At 42.7% G+C, this 19,759-nt stretch overlaps 1 protein-coding gene across 1 annotated transcript in view; it reads left to right on the top strand.

Moving 5' to 3' along the window:
• Positions 1-380: 380 nt before the first annotated feature.
• The window catches only part of LOC124267921 (metabotropic glutamate receptor 7-like), a 61,701-nt gene continuing 42,322 nt past the window's right edge, over positions 381-19,759 (top strand). Inside the window, exon 1 of the mRNA XM_046702910.1 lies at positions 381-4,535. Coding sequence (XP_046558866.1) covers positions 2,424-4,535 — 2,112 coding nt within the window. The 5' untranslated portion in view covers positions 381-2,423. The remainder of the gene's footprint in view (positions 4,536-19,759) is intronic.

The raw sequence follows: 19,759 nt of genomic DNA, 5'->3' as shown, positions 1-19,759 counted from the left end.
GGAGAAGGTTCTGCTAATTTGTTAATGGAGACTAATGGAGTAATTTAAAGAATTAAATACACATCTGTTGTATGAAACGTGCCGTTACACGGCCTCTTGAGAAGCCTACTACAGTGTTCGATTTATTAACGTGCAGGTATCGGAGATCTTAGTGCCACTCAGCTCGCCGATCCCGCTTAGGCTTTTGAGAAACAGCCGGTGATGTTCGCTCCGTGCATCTTATCGCCGGTCTGAAGCGATACCGTCGTCATTACTCGATATGACTGCGCGTGTTGACGAGCTCACTCGTTGCTGTGAAGAGCTTCGATCAGATTGATTTCTTTGATTTGCATGCGCATGCGCTTGTAAAACAGACGACAATGCGGTTCTACAGTTGGCAGTTGTGTTGCGTGTAACGGCAACGAGCAGACGACAGTGAACACAGTGTCTAAAAGGAATTTTAGAACACTTAGTAGTGTTGTATGAAGACGGGAGAAAGTAATTGCCATAAAATGGACGGTTGACAAGACAATACAATATTTCTTTTTGGATAAAAGATTAATGGATGTCGGCTGAACCAAATTGGAAATAATCATAGTCGACCCGAAGGTAGGGGAGAGTGTCACGCAATGCACATCTAACTGTTACGCTGAGAATATAGGGCGTTCGTGATCCGGTAATTCGTTATTCCATCCTGGCTCCTCGAGATTAGTTCTGCTGTTACGTTAGGACATGACCACAACTTAACATGGACATAGGATCGGACAGCTGGATCAAGGAGGACAAATGAGCTCTGAAAACCCATGTTTCACAATTCCAAGTTTGGTGAGTGTGTGTTTTTGTTTGGACGTCCGTAATCATTGCAAGAGACTAAAGCTAAGAAATGTGTCATTTGATCAACGAAAATGTCAATTTTGGATGCTACACACGGCCGTGAGCTCTTTATGAAGATCATTTAAGCTTGAGGCTGAAAACCTGCCACGCTGACGCGGAGGAGGATTGTCACAAAGTTTCAAAATATCATCGAACGTGAAACCCATGGTTTATATGCCAAGCAGAAGCCAAGGTTGCTGTCAGAAGCGATTATTATCTCAGTCCTGGAAGTAATTATGTTTCAATGACAACAGCATAAAGTGACAAATATATTTAACCAGACTCAGAATCGTGAAGTTGTAGTTTAGTTTTTATGTCACGTTTGTATGCTGAGTATGCTTTTTTGGGAGAATTGCGAAAATCTGTTCATACTCTGAAACAAAATAATCAGAAATAAAAATTCCACGACCAGATTGTTTTCCCAAGGAAATGCAAACCGTGCACCCTCACCTGGGCTGTGCCTGACGTTTGTGTCGGAACTATCATGGATTAACAGCTCTGAAAGAACGCAGGACACCGCGGGCTCCACAACTTGTACACATTCCCCCGACAGATGACTCTTAGAATTGAATGCAGCCCCACCAGAAGCGGGGAACATGCCTCGTCTAATTAAGGCAAACTGTTGCTGCGGAGGTTGGTGTTTAACTCTACTTTAGGTTCTGTAAAAGCAGTAATGCAATTATCCTCAGAAAAGACTCTCAGAGAACGAACGTTACTTAACATAAAATAGCATGAAGTATTTCAAAGTTCATCTGTACGTGTTTACCTTTCGAGAGTGATTGTATATCTAGCTGAGCTGTCATCCATAGTGATATTTATGGTGGTTATTAGTGAATTCAACAAGAATCCACTGATGTAGGAAGTAATACTACGAGTATATTCCCACTGCAGTACTAACTGTACCTCCAGGGCAAGGTATCCGAGGAAACAGTCAATGACGCCAGCCTACCTCTGCTCCTGGAACTTTCCACGTCTAAGACAGACTAATTATACGCAGTATATTATCAGAACAAATGTGAATGTTTTCTCAGCGTTGTTTGCAACGGTTTAGCCTATCTAGACTCTTGCTCAGTGTGCACTGGAGTGGTCTTTTACGGAACAGCTTATGAGTTTATGAGCACTTGACTGAGTAATAGGCAGAGCGCGGTATATTGGCACGCCTGTTACAAATGTGCGACGACGCATACAAACGATTCGTTAGTTAAAGATTTATTCTATTTCTAGCTCAGCTCATGAAGCGGCCAACTACCTTCATGGATGTGTACGAGTAATCAAGACAGTTTGGAATCAATAAGATTATTGGATTAAAATACCTATTTGGGTTTTCCAATGAATTATGAACGTAAATTGGGATTTTAGCAAACACGTAACACCAATGTCATTTTGAATTCTAAAATAGAATACAAGTTCTATAAATATCGGCGGATTCGTAATTTCGATTCCAAATTTAACAGAGTAAAGAATATGATAACGGTTATATCAAAGTAGCGCTTCGGAGGTAACCAATCACAAAGAATTATGTGTTAATGTGTCTGGAACTCTCAAGTCGTAATTACAGTTTCTGAAGCACCATGGCGACAGGAACTCCCCTTGGAGTCTGCATCTCTGTGTTATTGATATCGGCACTCTTGCTTTTGGGAATACACTCTTTTCCCGACGACGTGTATGACAGTAAGTACTCCACCAGGATCGACGGCGACATCAACCTCGGCGCCGTGTTTTCAATACACGCCTCAAAAGACGGCCGCTGCAGCGACAGTATATTTGGATTCAGGGCTATTGAATATTTCGAAGCTGTCAGGTTTGCAATTAGTGAAATTAACAACAGTTCTGACATCCTGTCAAACATCACGTTAGGAGCCACCATCTTGGACGATTGCTTTCTGGCCTCGATGGCCCTAGCTCGGGCGATGCAATTTATGCCGGAAGCTAACAGGCTACACGTCACGTGCAATGATTCGTTATGTGAAGACCGGAAACTACCGAAATTTTACGATGTTGTCGGAGTGTTGGGTGCATATACGAGTTCCTTAAGTATCGTCGTTGCCAACGTGATGACCTTGTTCAAAATACCCCAAATCAGTCATACGGCGACAAGCGATTTGTTAAGTGACAAAAAGAAGTTTCCGTACTTCCTCAGAATGGTTCCAGCAGATCAAAATCAAGTGAAAGTCATAGCGGACGTGCTGCAATACTTTAACTGGAGCTACGTCTCGGTGGTGTTTTCCGAAGGAAGCTACGGACAGGAGAGCGAGAAGAAGTTGAAACCGCTTCTACGCCAAATTGACATATGCGTGGCCCAGTCTATTGAACTACGAGACGGAATGTCTGAGGACGATTACGATGACGTGATAACGTCTTTAAGGAGATTCACAACCGCAAAGGTTGTCGTGTTGTACGCCGACATCAGGCATACGACATTCATTATGAAGGCCGTGAAAAGAACCAGTGCATCACGGGAGTTTATCTGGATCGGAAGTGATGGTTTATCCGTTGTGTTAAATGATCATTTGGATATGTGCAAGGACATAGTAGGCTCTCTGGCCGTACGGCCGTATTCATCAACGTTGCCGAGATTCATGACGTACATGAAAACTCATCTTCAAGCAAGAAAATTCACTAAGGAGGAACGTAAAAAACTGAAAAGTTTTGACCAGTGGTTTTGTTTTGAAGGAGATGAATCTGGTACTGAAGTGGACGAGATCTTGGATAATTCCACGATGGACCGTGTTGACTACATCCCCAAATTTGCTGCATCGTACGTAGTTGACGCAGTGTACGCCTTCGCAACTGCGCTGGATGCGTACATCAAAGATGCGTGTCCCACCGCTAGGGGTAAGGATGTACAAAAGTGTATAAACACTGAAACCCTTCTGCAATACGTTAAGAAAGTAGAATACGAGGGCTCCATTGGGAAGATATCGTTTGACCAAAATGGTGACGTAGTTGGAAAGCTGGATGTTCGTCAGTGCCAAGTTGTCGACGGTGTTCCACTTCATCAGAATGTAGGTATGTGGGATATGAGAACCGCCATGTTGAACATAAACGAAACCTTTCTTCAGTGGCCAAGGTTCACAAACGGAAGTGAAGGCTTACCCCACTCAGTGTGCGCAGAACCGTGCAGTGTTGGTGAAATAGCAACGTTCCCCAGAGAGAATTGTTGCTGGACATGTGTCATCTGCAAAGACAACGAGGTTACATCCTCAAACTCAACACAGTGTCAAGCATGTGACGAGTTTTTCTGGCCGGATAATCAAACCCGAAAGTCGTGCCTTCCACTAGATCCAACGTATGTCAGAATGAGCGATCCAATTGCAATCGTCCTCTTCTTTTTCACCCTCGTCGGACTCTCCATCACCACTTTCGTCATTCTGTTCTTCCACAACTTCCGGAAGGAGCGCATCATCCGGTCGTCAAGCCGTGAGCTATCCCAGATGATGCTAGTGGGGATCTGTGCCGCCTACCTCCTCGTATTCGGCTTTCTGACGTTCCCAAACAACTTTTCATGTTACGTCAACAACGTTGGCTTCAGTCTGACCTTCACCTTGGTCTACGTACCGCTGTTGGTGAAGACCAATAGAATCTACCGGATCTTCAGAGCGGGAAAGAAAACGACTGTTCTCCCACGCTGCACGAGCTCTTCGTCCCAGGTTGTCATAGTAACCGGCTTATTAACCTTTCAGGTAGGTAAACAGTTATAGCATGTTTCTTCCGCCAATGGCAATTTCTGGTTTTAATTACCGACGCCATAAATCCTGTTCTGATAATAACTCGTATGTAATTATCTTCATTGGAAGCATGAGCAGTAGTTCTTGACTTAAAGAATATACGCTTTCTACCACGTGTTTTCATTCATGTTTAACTATTCCGTACCAGGTTTATGGCAATGGGATATTTTGATGAACTCGATTTTTAATTTATGTATAATCTATGTAGTCTTCAAAGTGATGTTATCAGGCCGAAGAGATTGCGTGTATTCATTTTTATATAACCATTTTTATATCCCGGGTTTGTGTGTGGACATATTTTAAGTATATTTATATAACAGAGTGTAAACGTACTTGGATGGAAAATGCATGATTGTGTGCGCGTGCGTGTGCGTGTGCGTGTGAGTGACATACATGCGTGTGAGACATATGTGTGTGCGTGTGTATTGTTTCCAAAACTGGTTCAGTGTGATCCGTCTTCCTTTCGGCTAAATGCTAATATTCTTTCAATGGGAACTGATCCTGCCGATGTGGAGATGTTTACGAAATACCTGTTTAGATGTGATCAACACTGAAGTTACTGTTACATGGCCTATGCACGATGGAAGTACAGGACGATATGTCAATAAAATGCACATGTCATAGTTAACAGAATCCTCTTACGATGGTAAACATAATGCTCTTATGATCGCTTACAAAATGTTCTTATGAATCATAAGACTGACTGACTGACTGAGTTTGGTTTTACGCCGCTTTTAGCAATATTCCAGCAATATCACGGCGGGGGACACCTGAAAATGGGCTTCACTCATTGTACCCATGTGGGGATTCGAACCCGGGTCTTCGGCGTGACGAGCCAACGCTTTAACCACTAGACTACCCCACCGCCCCTATGAATCATAAGAACGTTCTATTATCTATCATAACTTATGATAGATAACAATATGTTCTTATGATCGCAAACTGAATGCTTGAGAGTTAAGGCTTCTGTCGGAGAGTCGAAAGAAAATAGTAATAAAATGTATGGTACAACATTGTTTTAATCAACTTAGAGTTTGATTTTGAAATGTGTGTAAACTAAAGTCAGCTATGGGTACAAATTATCAATCTTTTAACTTCATAGGAGAATACTGTTTCAGTCATTTCAAAATGCCTTGATTTTTATCAAAAAACGCGATCTTTACTGTACTGCCATTCTGATATGTTTCTTTCTGAATTCTTTCGTCGGAGCCGTAACTCAAGCAAACGAATGTAGGACCATTAACGCCTAACATCTTGCAAGTCGACGTCAACTCACACACATTATACCTAACAAAGTAGTTTGACTTAAATTATTTATGAGAAACTTCCCAACTAACATTTCTCTGTATAAATGGAGTTGTCATCATTAGGGACGTGTTGGTCAAGCACTTAGAACGGGTTCGTGACAGAGAGTAGTTATGACTGTAATGACCTCGGCTGATAGTCCTATTATTTTTCAAATTAACAAAAAGGAATGCTGACGTGACCAAACACAATTTATTTCCTCTTCATACAATATATTCATCGGTTGCTGTGATATTACTGCAATCCCCATGGCAACCTGCACGCGTCTCCTGTAATATGACTGTAACTGAGTGTAGCGCAGTCAACTGACGCCATGATGCATCGGCGATGTCGTCACAATTCATGAATGAGAACGTCTTGACCCATGTCAAGCTCATATAAGAAGACTGTTTCAATTCCTTTGGGGACGTCTAACCTGTTCCAGACTCTTCTGTGGGACAGTTCTAGACACAAAATCAATTTTCGTGTCAAATTTATGATCATAGTAATTGCCAATCACTTTATTGTCTGCCATTTTGGCTAATAAGCGATGTCCCATTGCATTATTTCAGAATTAATTACTAACATAAGATGTGGCATCTGTTCTCCAGCATACAGACTGAATTACTTTGTCCAGATAAAATGTCACTGTCGCTGTTGGAGAATTTACTGTCATGCAATGAAACGGATTTGGGCAATATTTGTTAGGACATCTTTTGTGGGACGCGACTTCCTAATGGTAATTTTTACCTCAGTGTATATAAATACGTTCTCGGGCAACGATAAATATACAGCCGTGTTTGGTTTACCATTTAGACCAAAGAAATGGTTATTCGGTGGTGATGAATTTGAGGCGGGCATTATAACAGTGTTTGGGAAAACGTATTTGCTGTGTTTCCGTCACTGTTTTCAGTCTGGTAATGTATTCCAATTATCATGGGTATGCATTATATGTATTTTCCCGTTACCTTGTTAACCCACAGGTGGGCTTAATACAAATTGTACAGGTGAGTTGATTTCCTACATGATATAAAGGGTGAAGCATATGGGTAATTGCAGGGCCGACAAAATCTGCTTTTGAACATGTTTCATAATTTTCATACCAATATTTTTGTTTTATTTCATTTTCAATTTGACATTTGCAGTGTCCAAAATTGTCTCAGTTCCCCGTTTTTCACATTATGACACAGTACCGTTCTTGAATCGGACATTTTCAATTAAAGGTATATTCCCGAAGTAACAGGTGTCAGAAAGCATAAAATAAAACAAAAAAAACGTATAGAGATAAATTTAACAGATTGAATAGGTAGATTTGTGTGGATTTTTAACGTTCTTGAATCATACATTTTCAATTAAAGGTATATTCGCGAAGTAAGACTGACTGACTGAGTTTGATTTTACGCCGCTTTTAGCAATATTCCAGCAACATCACGGCGGGGGACACCAGAAATGGGCTTCACACATTGTACCCATGTGGGGATTCGAACCCGGGTCTTCGGCATGACGAGCCAATCGCGAAGTAAGAAGTTTTAGACGGAGCACAAAATGAATGAAAAATACAGAGATAAAATTTAGCACATTTTCTTGAATGGGTCAGGAACTGTGAAACAGCCTGAGGTCGGTCGCCGCAAAAACTTGAACATATCATTGAGGCGAAACAGGCTGATGTTGACCTTTTCTCTAGACTAACAACTGGTCTCTGAAATGAACATATTTTACAGAAAAAAAGCTCACAGTAAAAAAAAAATATAATGATAAGGAGCCCTGAGTCTTTCATCATTTTCAGAAGCTGTGGAAATCTAGACTTGCCACATTTTCTAGACTTGCGTGGGCTTTCTTTGATATATTTGCTTCAGGGTCTATATGACAGACTATCCTTTTTTCATGCATGGAGACACCATTTAGTACCTAACCTAGACTCGATTGTTCACAGACTGCAATGATCTAGGTGCAATACCAGCCGACTCAAAAGCAACATACGTTCGTTCACTCAGTTTGTTATAATATCATTTGGATCAAACACAGGACAAATACTATTTCAACCAAGACTTCTGTTTGAAGGGGGGCAGGTGTGTCCTCTTCATCTAAAGCACTGGTATTCCTTCTACAGAGTTCCGTCCCTTGGGTCCGCCAGAAACTGTGAGTGTTGGTTCGAGTCCCAGTTCGCTACGATTATTATACTTGGTTTGCTGTCTCATGGTTTCAGCATAGTTTCAAAACGTCCAAGGATCACTTCGGGATTTCTCCCACATTAAACTAACATGAATAATATAGCAGGATTACTGTTCAAAGACCTGTTAAACGTAACTAACTACTCTATTTCAATCATGATAGTAGAGAGTGTTTCAAACATATATAAAAAAGAACTCACTCATTTCATACCCTCACACTCAGATCCAACTGTACTCTGTCTCGCAGTCCCTGAACCACATTATTTCCCCTAATGCCTAGCCCTACATGCAATGTAGTCTGTCTCGCAGTCCCTGAACCACATTATTTTCCCTAATGCCTAGCCCTCCATGCAATGTAGTGTGTCTCGCAGTCCCCGAACCACATTATTTTCCCTAATGCCTAGCCCTCCATGCAATGTAGTGTGTCTCGCAGTCCCTGAACCACATTATTTTCCCTAATGCCTAGCCCTCCATGCAATGTAGTGTGTCTCGCAGTCCCTGAACCACATTATTTCCCCTAATGCCTAGCCCTCCATGCAATGTAGTTGTGTCTCTGAACGCAGTCCCCTGAACCACATTATTTTCCCTAATGCCTGCCCTCCATGCAATGTAGTGTGTCTCGCAGTCCCTGAACCACATTATTTTCCCTAATGCCTAGCCCTCCATGCAATGTAGTGTGTCTCGCAGTCCCTGAACCACATTATTTTCCCTAATGCCTAGCCCTCCCCTGCAATGTAGTGTGTCTCGCAGTCCCTGAACCACATTATTTTCCCTTGAACCACATAATGCCTAGCCCTCCATGCAATGTAGTGTGTCTCGCAGTCCCTGAACCACATTATTTTCCCTAATGCCTAGCCCTACATGCAATGTCCTGAGTGTGTCTCCATGCAGTCCCTGAACCACATTATTTTCCCTCGCAGTCCCTGAACCACATTATTTCCCCTAATGCCTAGCCCTCCATGCAATGTAGTCTGTCTCGCAGTCCCTGAACCACATTATTTCCTAATGCCTAGCCCTACATGCAATGTAGTCTGTCTCGCAGTCCCTGAACCACATTATTTCCCCTAATGCCTAGCCCTCCATGCAATGTAGTGTGTCTCGCAGTCCCCGAACCACATTATTTTCCCTAATGCCTAGCCCTCCATGCAATGTAGTCTGTCTCGCAGTCCCTGAACCACATTATTTTCCTAATGCCTAGCCCTACCATGCAATGTAGTGTGTCTCTAGTCAGTCCCCTGAACCACATTATTTTCCCTAATGCCTGGCCCTCCATGCAATGTAGTCTGTCTCACAGTCCCCTGAACCACATTATTTTCCCTAATGCCTAGCCCTCCATGCAATGTAGTGTGTCTCGCAGTCCCTGAACCACATTATTTTCCCTAATGCCTAGCCCTCCATGCAATGTAGTCTGTCTCGCAGTCCCTGAACCACATTATTTTCCCTAATGCCTAGCCCTCCATGCAATGTAGTCTGTCTCGCAGTCCCTGAACCACATTATTTCCCCTAATGCCTAGCCCTCCATGCAATGTTGTCTGTCTCGCAGTCCCTGAACCACATTATTTTCCCTAATGCCTAGCCCTCCATGCAATGTAGTGTGTCTCGCAGTCCCTGAACCACATTATTTTCCCTAATGCCTAGCCCTCCATGCAATGTTGTCTGTCTCGCAGTCCCTGAACCACATTATTTTCCCTAATGCCTAGCCCTCCATGCAATGTTGTCTGTCTCGCAGTCCCTGAACCACATTATTTTCCCTAATGCCTAGCCCTCCATGCGTAGCTAAACAACTAAATGAAGCAAGTCTAGGTTCACGTTCTGAATCTCCCATCTCACTTGGGCTCCATGTAAATGGGTTTATTTATTACTATCAAATTTATATATATTCAGAGACTAAGCGTTAGAGGGGCGGTGGGGTAGCCTAGTGGTTAAAGCGTTCGCTCGTCACGCCGAAAACCCGGGTTCGGTTCCCCACATGGGTACAATATGTGAAGCCCATTTGTGGTGTCCCCGCCAGGATGTTGCTGAAATATTGCTAAAAGCGGCGTAAAACTATACTCACTCACTCACTCACTAAGCGTTAGTCTAATCCAGCTGCTGCGAAAGTTAGCGAATGTTGATTTACATGTGTATAAACACACATGGTAGCATTCCGTTTCATGTCTCGAGATTTTATCAGGAAGTTCTTCAAGTGTCATGTCTTCCTTGTATTTCTTTACATTTATTTCTGTTCTCGCTTTGAAGTTGCCATTTCAAATTGAGCTCCTTTCTGATGACAGGAAATTAGGCATAGCGTTGGTTAATCATTCCTTGTAAACGTAGTTAAAAACAAACTCCAGTCGTCGTGTATAATTAGGTTTTCTTCTCTGAGGTAACCGAGAGAAAATAGGGGTCGAGTTCATGCAGGGATATGTGATCTGTGTGAGGTACATAGTCGCGTTAGTCTATGTACATTAGTGTTGGGAATTGGTTAAAATCTCACAATTGATGATTGGTTCATTACAACCGATCAATCATCGAAAAAATTGGTTAGCGTCATTAATGAAATTTGTTAATGCACATAAAAATAAGGAATAAACATGTAGTTCTTTTGGGCTTTTTTGGCAAAATTTCACATCTTTAAAGGATGACTAGTATGTCAGGAACATAAATTTCTTGGAGTCTTTAAGATAAATTCAATCATGACTTGAAACGAGCTTGTAGTGCTTATGAAATGTAACAGACAAAACCAACCTTGTGAAAAATATTGTTTATGAAAACAAGTGTTCCAGAATTGTTTGTGTTCGATTATGAGAAAACATGATCGATTGCTTGGTCGTTTAGTCACTGCGACCAATCTTCGATTATTTCAATTAATCGGACCACCTATAATGTACATAGACGGCCTCATTACCTATGAGTGAGTGAGTTTAGTTTTACGCCGCTTTAAGCAATATTCCAGCAATATCACTGCGGGGGACACCAGAAATGGGCATCACACATTGTACCCATGTGTGGAAAATATAAATTCAGTATTTTGGAGTCAGTGGTGTCTGAGGAAAAGTACGATAATGCAGTCATCCTTTCTATATGAATTTATAAAATGTCTTGTTTGTTTCATCTATACCCTTGTCTGGATACCTTCGCTCGGCACCAAGATGGCCATCAGTGCAATCTCAATCAGTGTAACTATTGCCATAAAAATCATTAGTTTCATGTATGTTTTAATGGTGACGATATTTTATTGGGGAAGTTTGTGCTTCCATAATCCCGTTGTTATGGAGACATACGCTTCCATGACGTCAGCCAGACGTAGATATAATCAAGAAAACAAGTAGGTACCAATACAGTAACATCTTCCTAATGTGCGCAGATAAGAATATACTTAAACTTACGACCAATGGATAAACAGATTTGTATTTGTCAGCAATGATGCTAATTTAAGACTCTGATATCACTTTGCCATGATCTTATATTTACGACGTGTATGAACACGTGTAACATATGTTGTATCTGGCTACTATATATATATATATATATATATATATATATACATATATACTATATGTATACATATATATATATACTATATATTCTTAATAAAGTACAGATTCTAGTGCTTTGGTTTGGTTGAGTCCCATCCTGGATTTGAACCCTCACTCTCAGAGTCAGGCACCTAATCGCCAGCACACAAAGTCAGCCGTCTAACCCACTCAGCCAGCGCAACACATGTACTTAAACCTGTACTTTACTGAGAAAGTGTAATCCCAAATATGACATGTGCTACATTTGACCACTTTCTGAATGGTATTGTGTATTCGTGTTGCTGTATATACTAGTCCTGGTTGTTTTACGGCTTTCCAATACAATAGCGCAGTTTAACATGAATATCGAATACTGATCCCCAGTCTTTATTTTATGCACGAACGCCAGGCAGGGTAAAACAAGTACCATGTTTTAGTCTTCTGGAATGACGTGGTCAGTTGACCTTCCACTCTCCGCTCACAACATATCGTGAGGCAGTCCCCGGGCTTCACACATTGTACCGTGCCAAGTGGGGAATCGAATCCGAATCTTCGGCGTGACGAGCAAACACTTTAACCACAAATCTACCCCACCGCCCATCTAGTATCTTGAAATAGTCATTTCTTATATGTCTCTGGTAACAGTCATAACGAAGGGCTTGCTTCGACCACACCCCCGTTTTGTGCGGACGTATCGTCATCCATTTGTGTCAAGATCGTTTAGTTAAGAGTCAAAATCGGGTTTCAATCGACTTGCAGAAATAACAATAAAGAATTGGTAGGTTTCATGATTGGTGCTCGATAGGCCAATCATCCATGACTATGTTCACATTAAGTTTTAATCGATTACATACGATGGTAGCGTAGCGATCGGCAAAGCAAGCGGGTGGGGTATACCGAAGTGTCCTGCCTTGTCATAATGTATTGTGCTGTGTAGCATTTCGAGTCGGGGGTCATCTAAAAAAAAGCATTTATAATCTATAATCTTCGCAAAGACACGAGGGCCTGTGCTTTACATGTGAGAACACGATCACCTTGTTGTGTTGGTCTTGGAGGGATTTGTTCATTGCCCTGAGGACACGTCACCTCGGGGGCAAGTACAGGATTACAGGAACACGCGCGGACAGTGTCAGTCTCGTTAGTGTAAAGCTGTCTGGAGTTCTCAGGGAGATAATGGTTTTTGTCGCCCGAGTGGTGATGGGATATGAAACACTAGATCCCTCTTCCTGGACGCAGTTACTGTGACGTCATTGTGTATGAAGGTCAGGGACGGAACCTTGTACTATTCAGTGTGCGCAGGTGAGTGTCTTTGTGCGTTTGTGTGTGTGCGTACGTACGTTTGTGTGCGTGTGTTTGAACTTATGTACGTGTGTGTATGTGCGTATATATGTGTCTGTGTGTGCGTATGTATGTTTGTGTTTGTGCCTATGTACGTGTGTTTTGTGTTTGTGCGTATGTATGTGTGTTTGTGTGTATGTACGTGTGCGTATGTGCGCATGTATGTGTCTGTGTGTGCGTATGTCTGTTTGTGTCTGTGCGTAAGTAGGTGTGTTTTATGTGTTTGTTTGTGTGCGTGTGTGTGTGTGTGTGTGTGTCTTTCTGTGTAATTACAAATGTATGTGTTTGTGTGCGTATGTGTGTGTGCCTGTCTGTGTCTGAGTGTCTGCATGTGTGCCTGTCTGTGTCTCTTTGTGTCTGAGGGCGGAAGGGTAGCTAACGAAGCCATGTGGCTAAAGCGTTCGCTCGACACGCCGAAGACCCGGGTTCTATTCCTCACAATGTGAGAATCCCATATCTAGAGTTCCCCGCCGTGATCTTGCTGCAATATTGCTAAAAGCAGTGTACTATACATACTCACTCTCTCTTTGTGTCTGAGTGCGTGGGTTTTCCGATCCTCGCGAGACTCGTTACCGAAGTGGGCGTCGGGATTATCACACATCTAAAATACCAAATGTACAGCATTGGAAAGAAACTGGAAGACGCACAGGATGAAATAGAATTTATCAGGCTGCTTGACACTTAAATAAGTCATTTTTGAAGTTGGTATGTTTGACATTTTGTTGCTACATAAGCCGGAGCGCCGAGGGTATCCGTACACCGCCTCTGACGTCTCTCTCTGAAACACAGGACAAACATGATGATTATCATTCAGTTTTTAATTTGAATAATTGAGGTAATGTGAAATGGATTTTAACGCTGCTAAAGATCATTTGACCTCTCTGTGTGTGTGCGTGCGTGTGTGCGTGCGTGCGTGAGCGTGCGTGTGTGTGTGTACTGATACTCGTCATGACTGACGTCAAGACAAAAACACCAGCCTTCTGGGGGAGTGAGTGAGTGAGAGAATTCAGTTTTACGCCGCACTCAGCAATATTCAAGCTATATGGTGTCGGTCTGTAAATACTCGAGTCTGGACGAGACAATCCAGTGATCAATAGCATGAGCATCGATCTGCGCAATTTGGAACCGATGACATGTGTCAACCAAGTCAGCGAGCCTGACCACCCGATCCCGTTAGTCGCCCCTTACGACAAGCATAGTCGCCTTTTGTGCTGCTTTTAGCAATATTCCAGTAATATCACGGCGGGGGACACCAGAAATTCGCATCACATTTTGTACCCATGTTGGGATTCGAACCCGGATCTTCAGCGTGACAAGCAGACTGTTTAACCACGAGGCTACCCCACAGTCCAGCCTGCTGAGGTACCAAACAGCACTTTGACATTGTTAACTCACTCATACATAGCGGACTTGTTCCACGAGACGAGTGCTCCTTAATGCAGGGCAGGACGGTGGGGTAGCCCAGTGGTTAAAGCGGTCGCTTGTCACGCTGAAGGCTCGGGTTCGATTCCCTACATGGGTACAATGTGTGAGGCTATTTCTGGTGTGTCCCGCCGTGATATTGCTGGAATATTGCTGAAAACACACCGAATCCCCAAATCCACGGGATAGGTCCTATTGTAAAAGCAGTTTGTATCTCGTACCATGAGTATTTTTGCGATCTTAACCCTGAGTCATGGCAAGACAATGCCCTCGGGTTGTATCCCTCATCAGTCAATGGTAATCCGGATTAGTGAATGTCACAGTGGTAGGCGCCAATTGTATAGGGTTACCGGAATGACACGAACGTTTCCGAAACGCTCCCATGGTAACAATGCGAGTGTTTGAACGCTGGAACACCAATCTCAAGCACTGAGCCTGTGGTTTATGTATGCATCTTTTGGAGTTCCTAGTATTTATATTTCTTATCAACAGTCCCCGGGCCGACGGCCCTCTTAGTGTTCTCCGTAATAGTGCAGCGTTGATACAGACTGCCTCTGCAGGAAGCTTAACTCTGAAGACACATGATTGTATTCTGAAAAAGAAGTGTGAATGAGTGAGCGAGTGAGTGAGTGGGTGGGTGGGTTTGTGAGTGAGGGAGTGGGGGTGGGTTAGTGAGTGGCTGAGTGAGTGAGTGGGTGGGTGGGTTTGTGAGTGGGTGGGTGGGTTTGTGAGTGGCTGAGTGAGTGGGTGGGTGAGTGAGTGAGTGAGTGAGTGAGTGGGCTTTGTTGTTTACGACCCACTAAGTTGTATTCCCTATATATGACGGCGGTCTGTAAATTATTGAATCTCGAGAAGACAATCCAGTGACTGACGAGTGAATAGAAGGGTGGGTAAGTGTGTGAGTGTATTGGGTTGAAGCTGCTCCACGCATAGTTCTTGCTCTGTCTCAACGTTGTCAAACCAAGATATGGCGGGGGAATCGAACCCTAGGCGTGACGAGTCGGCGCTAAGATGTAGGCTACCCCGTCTCTGAAAGAAAAATCACACAACAACTTTGTAATGAAGGCTTTGTGGTTATTTAAATATATTATCACAAAGTGATATTGTTTGAATATTCAGTAACACATACTCTAACCTCTTTGTAGAAGTATCGTAGAGTATTTCTCGCTTTAAGACCTTTCCTTCTTTAAAAAAACTTGCACTATGGAACTGTGAACTGAGATATTGTGTTTCAGTTTTCACATAAACACAAAAACACGTCACGGTAATTAAATGCAAACGTCCTTTATGGTTCTTCAAAATTTACATAGGCTACCTGTGTTACCAGAATCCGATATTCTCATTTAGTAACACATACACCATGTGCAGTTACGCTGATATCTAGACATCAACAGCCTACCTATTGTGGCTGTCTCTGTCTCGTTAGCATGTAGGGCTTTGCTATCCCAGTATTTTTAAGTTCAGAGCATGCCATACCTTGGAGAGATTCTCCTCCGTGTTGTTGATTACCATGGTAACAAAGCAGCGTTTGTATCTGGAACTGAATGGAATCGTAATTAAACAAAAAAGCGTCTTCCGCCCCGTCAGATTGTACCGCTGGCATTGTCTTCGTTGTGTATTCATCAACTTAAGTCAACAGCTAAATCTTGAGTAAGTTCCTCGCAGTGTTTGAGATTGTAGTTATCATTTCTTTAAACAGGAGCATTTAAATGTTAGGCGTTTTCAGTGGCAATGCTTAATTTACAACCCCACACTTTTTTGACGGAACACTGTGAAGATACACCAGGTGGACAATCAAATGATCACTGTCTGGAATGTCTTGGACGCACGTACGGTGTCATTGGAACCAAATCAGACATACGTATGTATCAGTGACAACGCTTCAGATAGAGATCAAGGGTGTGTGTGGTCGTGAGTTGGAGTCATGGTGACAGGTGCTACCATTGATATAAAGGGGTTGTCAGGTGTCATTGTGACAGGTGCTACCATTGATATAAAGGGGTTGTCAGGTGTCATTGTGACAGGTGCTACCATTGATATAAAGGGGTTGTCAGGTGTCATTGTGACAGGTGCTACCATTGATATAAAGGGGGGTTAGGTGTCATTGTGACAGGTGCTACCATTGATATAAAGGGGGTTAGGTGTCATTGTGACAGGTGCTACCATTGATATAAAGGGGGTTAGGTGTCATTGTGACAGGTGCTACCATTGATATAAAGGGGTTGTCAGGTGTCATTGTGACAGGTGCTACCATTGATATAAAGGGGTTGTCTGGTGTCATTGTGACAGGTGCTACCATTGATATAAAGGGTTGTCAGGTGTCATTGTGACAGGTGCTACCATTGATATAAAGGGGTTGTCAGGTGTCATTGTGACAGGTGCTACCATTGATATAAAGGGGTTGTCAGGTGTCATTGTGACAGGTGCTACCATTGATATAAAGGGGTTGATATTGTGACAGGTGCTACCATTGATATAAAGGGGGTTAGGTGTCATTGTGACAGGTGCTACCATTGATATAAAGGGGTTGTCAGGTGTCATGGTGACATGTGCTACCATTGTTATAAAGGGTTGTCCGGTGTCATTGTGACAGGTGCTGCCATTGATATAAAGGGGTTGTCAGGTGTCATTGTGACAGGTGCTACCATTGATATAAAGGGGTTGTCTGGTGTCATGACAGGTGCTACCATTGATATAAAGGAGCTGTCAGGTGTCATTGTGACAGGTGCTACCATTGATATAAAGGGGGGTAGGTGTCATTGTGTCAGGTGCTACCATTGATATAAAGGGGGGTAGGTGTCATTGTGACAGGTGCTACCATTGATATAAAGGGGGGCTAGGTGTCATGTCAACCACTGTCATCTTTGATATGGAGGGATATGTGTTTATGGGATTACTGTTACCTGTGCCACAGGCTTATTTCGAGATATTCAAGCAAGTGTTATCTCAGGCGCAGTGTATCGAGTCAGATATTTAGCAAGACAGTGGTGGAGGTAAGGGGAGATAAGAATGTCCAGAAATAAACCTATCTTCTTGTATGTTTACAAGCGTTAATGAGCTCTCACTCAAGATCAAGTTCTGATTACACTACCTATGCAATCCGACGCGGATGGTGCTGGAACCTAAACTGGCGCTACTTGTCATTTGGCGTAATAATTACCAGGTAAAATGTAAACTGCACATTTTCTCCTTAAGAAAACGAATGAATAAGTAGCAAATTCATGGCATTGACGCTTTCTACTTGTCGCTGAAGATGTTCGTAATTAGTTCGATTTTTTCTAATGGCAAACTGAATATATACACTTACTTACAGATACATCATTATTCCCTACGAACATATGCTGGTAATTTGGAATAGGCAAACGTGTTCTTTTTGTCATTCTGGCGATATGGCACAAACCAAACCATCTGTTTCTGATCACTTTTCAATACATATAACTGAAGGTTGAATTATAATATAATAGGAATATTTCGATTTCCCCTTGCACCTAAAGTCCCTTGGTTAGAACTGGCTTACAGAATCCTGTTCTTCTCGTGATGACTAAATGGTTCAGGTGGCCAGGCTGGATTGACGCATGTCATGGTATCCCATATAGCTAATAATTTGATTGTGAGGTACAGAGTCTGAGATCGTTTGAAGGTCGATGATGATGCTAGGAGGTCTGATGGGGATGGCTGCTGAGTGAGTGAGTTTAGTTTTACCGCACTCAGCAATATTCCAGCTACATGGCGGCGGTCTGTAAATAATCGAGTCAGACAATCCAGTGATCAACAACAGGAGCATCGATCTGCGCACTTGGGAACCGATGACATGTGTGCAGCGAGCCTGACCACCCTATCCCGTTAGTCGCCTCTTACGACAAGCAAGGGTTACTGAAGATCAATATTCTAACCCGGACCTTCACGGGTAGGGATAACTACTGAGGCTGAGGACAAAAGAAACCTTGGAATTCTTGTATAATGCAAAACATTTTACGTAACACAGGTCCTTTTCACGTTGTCCAAACGCGTGATTTCAAAGTAAAAGGCCAGTTTCAAAATGTAATCCTACTTCCGTTAAAGACGAGATCAAAGTACGGAAAATCTATAAAAACTGTGGGCTAACGTTTAGCCTCTGAAAATATGTCATTTTGATAGGAACATAGAACTTCATATAAAACCAAAGGGAGCCCAATGAGGTGAGAGTGTCAGAGTAAAATCTACAATTGGTTCAGTTAGGACATTGGCAATACAGTAAGGCTGGATGGAAGTGAAAATAATATGGTACAGCGACTGTCAGACAGACTATAACCTTTGCAGTGAGTCAAATGACAAAGGTCTGCGAGTACGCTTTTGTTTTAATGGGCTGGTGTATATAGAGGAAGGAGTCTAAAAGGGGAAGATGGCGTAGGCAGTATCATCTTCTCCAGGAATATCGTATTGTCTGCCGGTACCTGACCCCCGAGTGAGTGAGTGGGTTGGGCTGATAAGGTTGCCAAGTCTAAGGTGGTCATTTGATAGACACTACTGACAATAACAATCCAGGAGTTGATTTTCGGTATGTTTGGAACCGTATGGGTTCTTATGTCCGAGCAAGGTGCTCACCATACCATACAGATAATGGTAAGGACTATGTAGTACAAGCTACAGAAATGGAATAATATGGATAGCCCTAAAAAGATATGGGTCCTCATTCTCGGTTTCTTTGGAGTGCATTTAAGAGCAGCCCTTCACTGCTTGAAGCGGCGGTGGGGTGGCCTGGTGGTGAAGGTGTTCGCTCGTCATGCTGAAAATCCGGGTTCGATTCCCCACATGGGTACAATTTGTGAAGCCCATTGCTGGTGTCCCCGCCGTGGTATTGCTGGAATATTGCTAAAAGCGGCGTAATACCTTACTCGCTCACTCACTCACTATTCAGGCTCAGAATGAGTGGGCTTGTTTTAACGGCGCCTTGCGCTGTATCTCATACATATGACATCATGATATAACGGGAAGGAGGTCAGGGCAACTAGTCATATACGTATATAACTGTGGTGGGATTCCGGGTCAGACATGGTTTCAGCTGTTTATGTTGGTCGTAAATAGTGACTGAGTTTAGTTTTACGCCGCTGTTAGCAATATTCCAGCAATATTCCAGCAATATCACGGCGGCGTCGCCACTAGAAATACAGACCCGTGCCGGTTATTTTCGGACACTTGGCGTACTTCCATAGACTTACATGTTAATTTAGTGTGGCATAATTAATTTTCATGAATTTAATTTTCGTAAGATCCAAGTCAACTTTTGCACATTTGTGTGGAATCATCTTACCTACAATCACACAATTTCTGTTTAATTTTTCGTTGCTTATTTATCGAATGGCAACAATTTAATCAACATATGTACAGTGCCGTGAACTCCTTTAACATGGCGGCCTATGGGATTGTCCATACGTAAGTTGATAAATGTGATGTCATTAGTTAAATAGTGGTCAGAAAACTGAACTTA

This window comes from Haliotis rubra, unplaced genomic scaffold (genome assembly GCF_003918875.1).
Source record: "Haliotis rubra isolate DU_JTF1 unplaced genomic scaffold, ASM391887v1 Scf1349, whole genome shotgun sequence".
In the NCBI taxonomy this organism is placed as follows: Eukaryota; Metazoa; Mollusca; class Gastropoda; order Lepetellida; family Haliotidae; genus Haliotis; species Haliotis rubra.
Note: the sequence above shows the minus strand (reverse complement) of the source record. Positions and strands in the feature narration are given on the sequence as shown.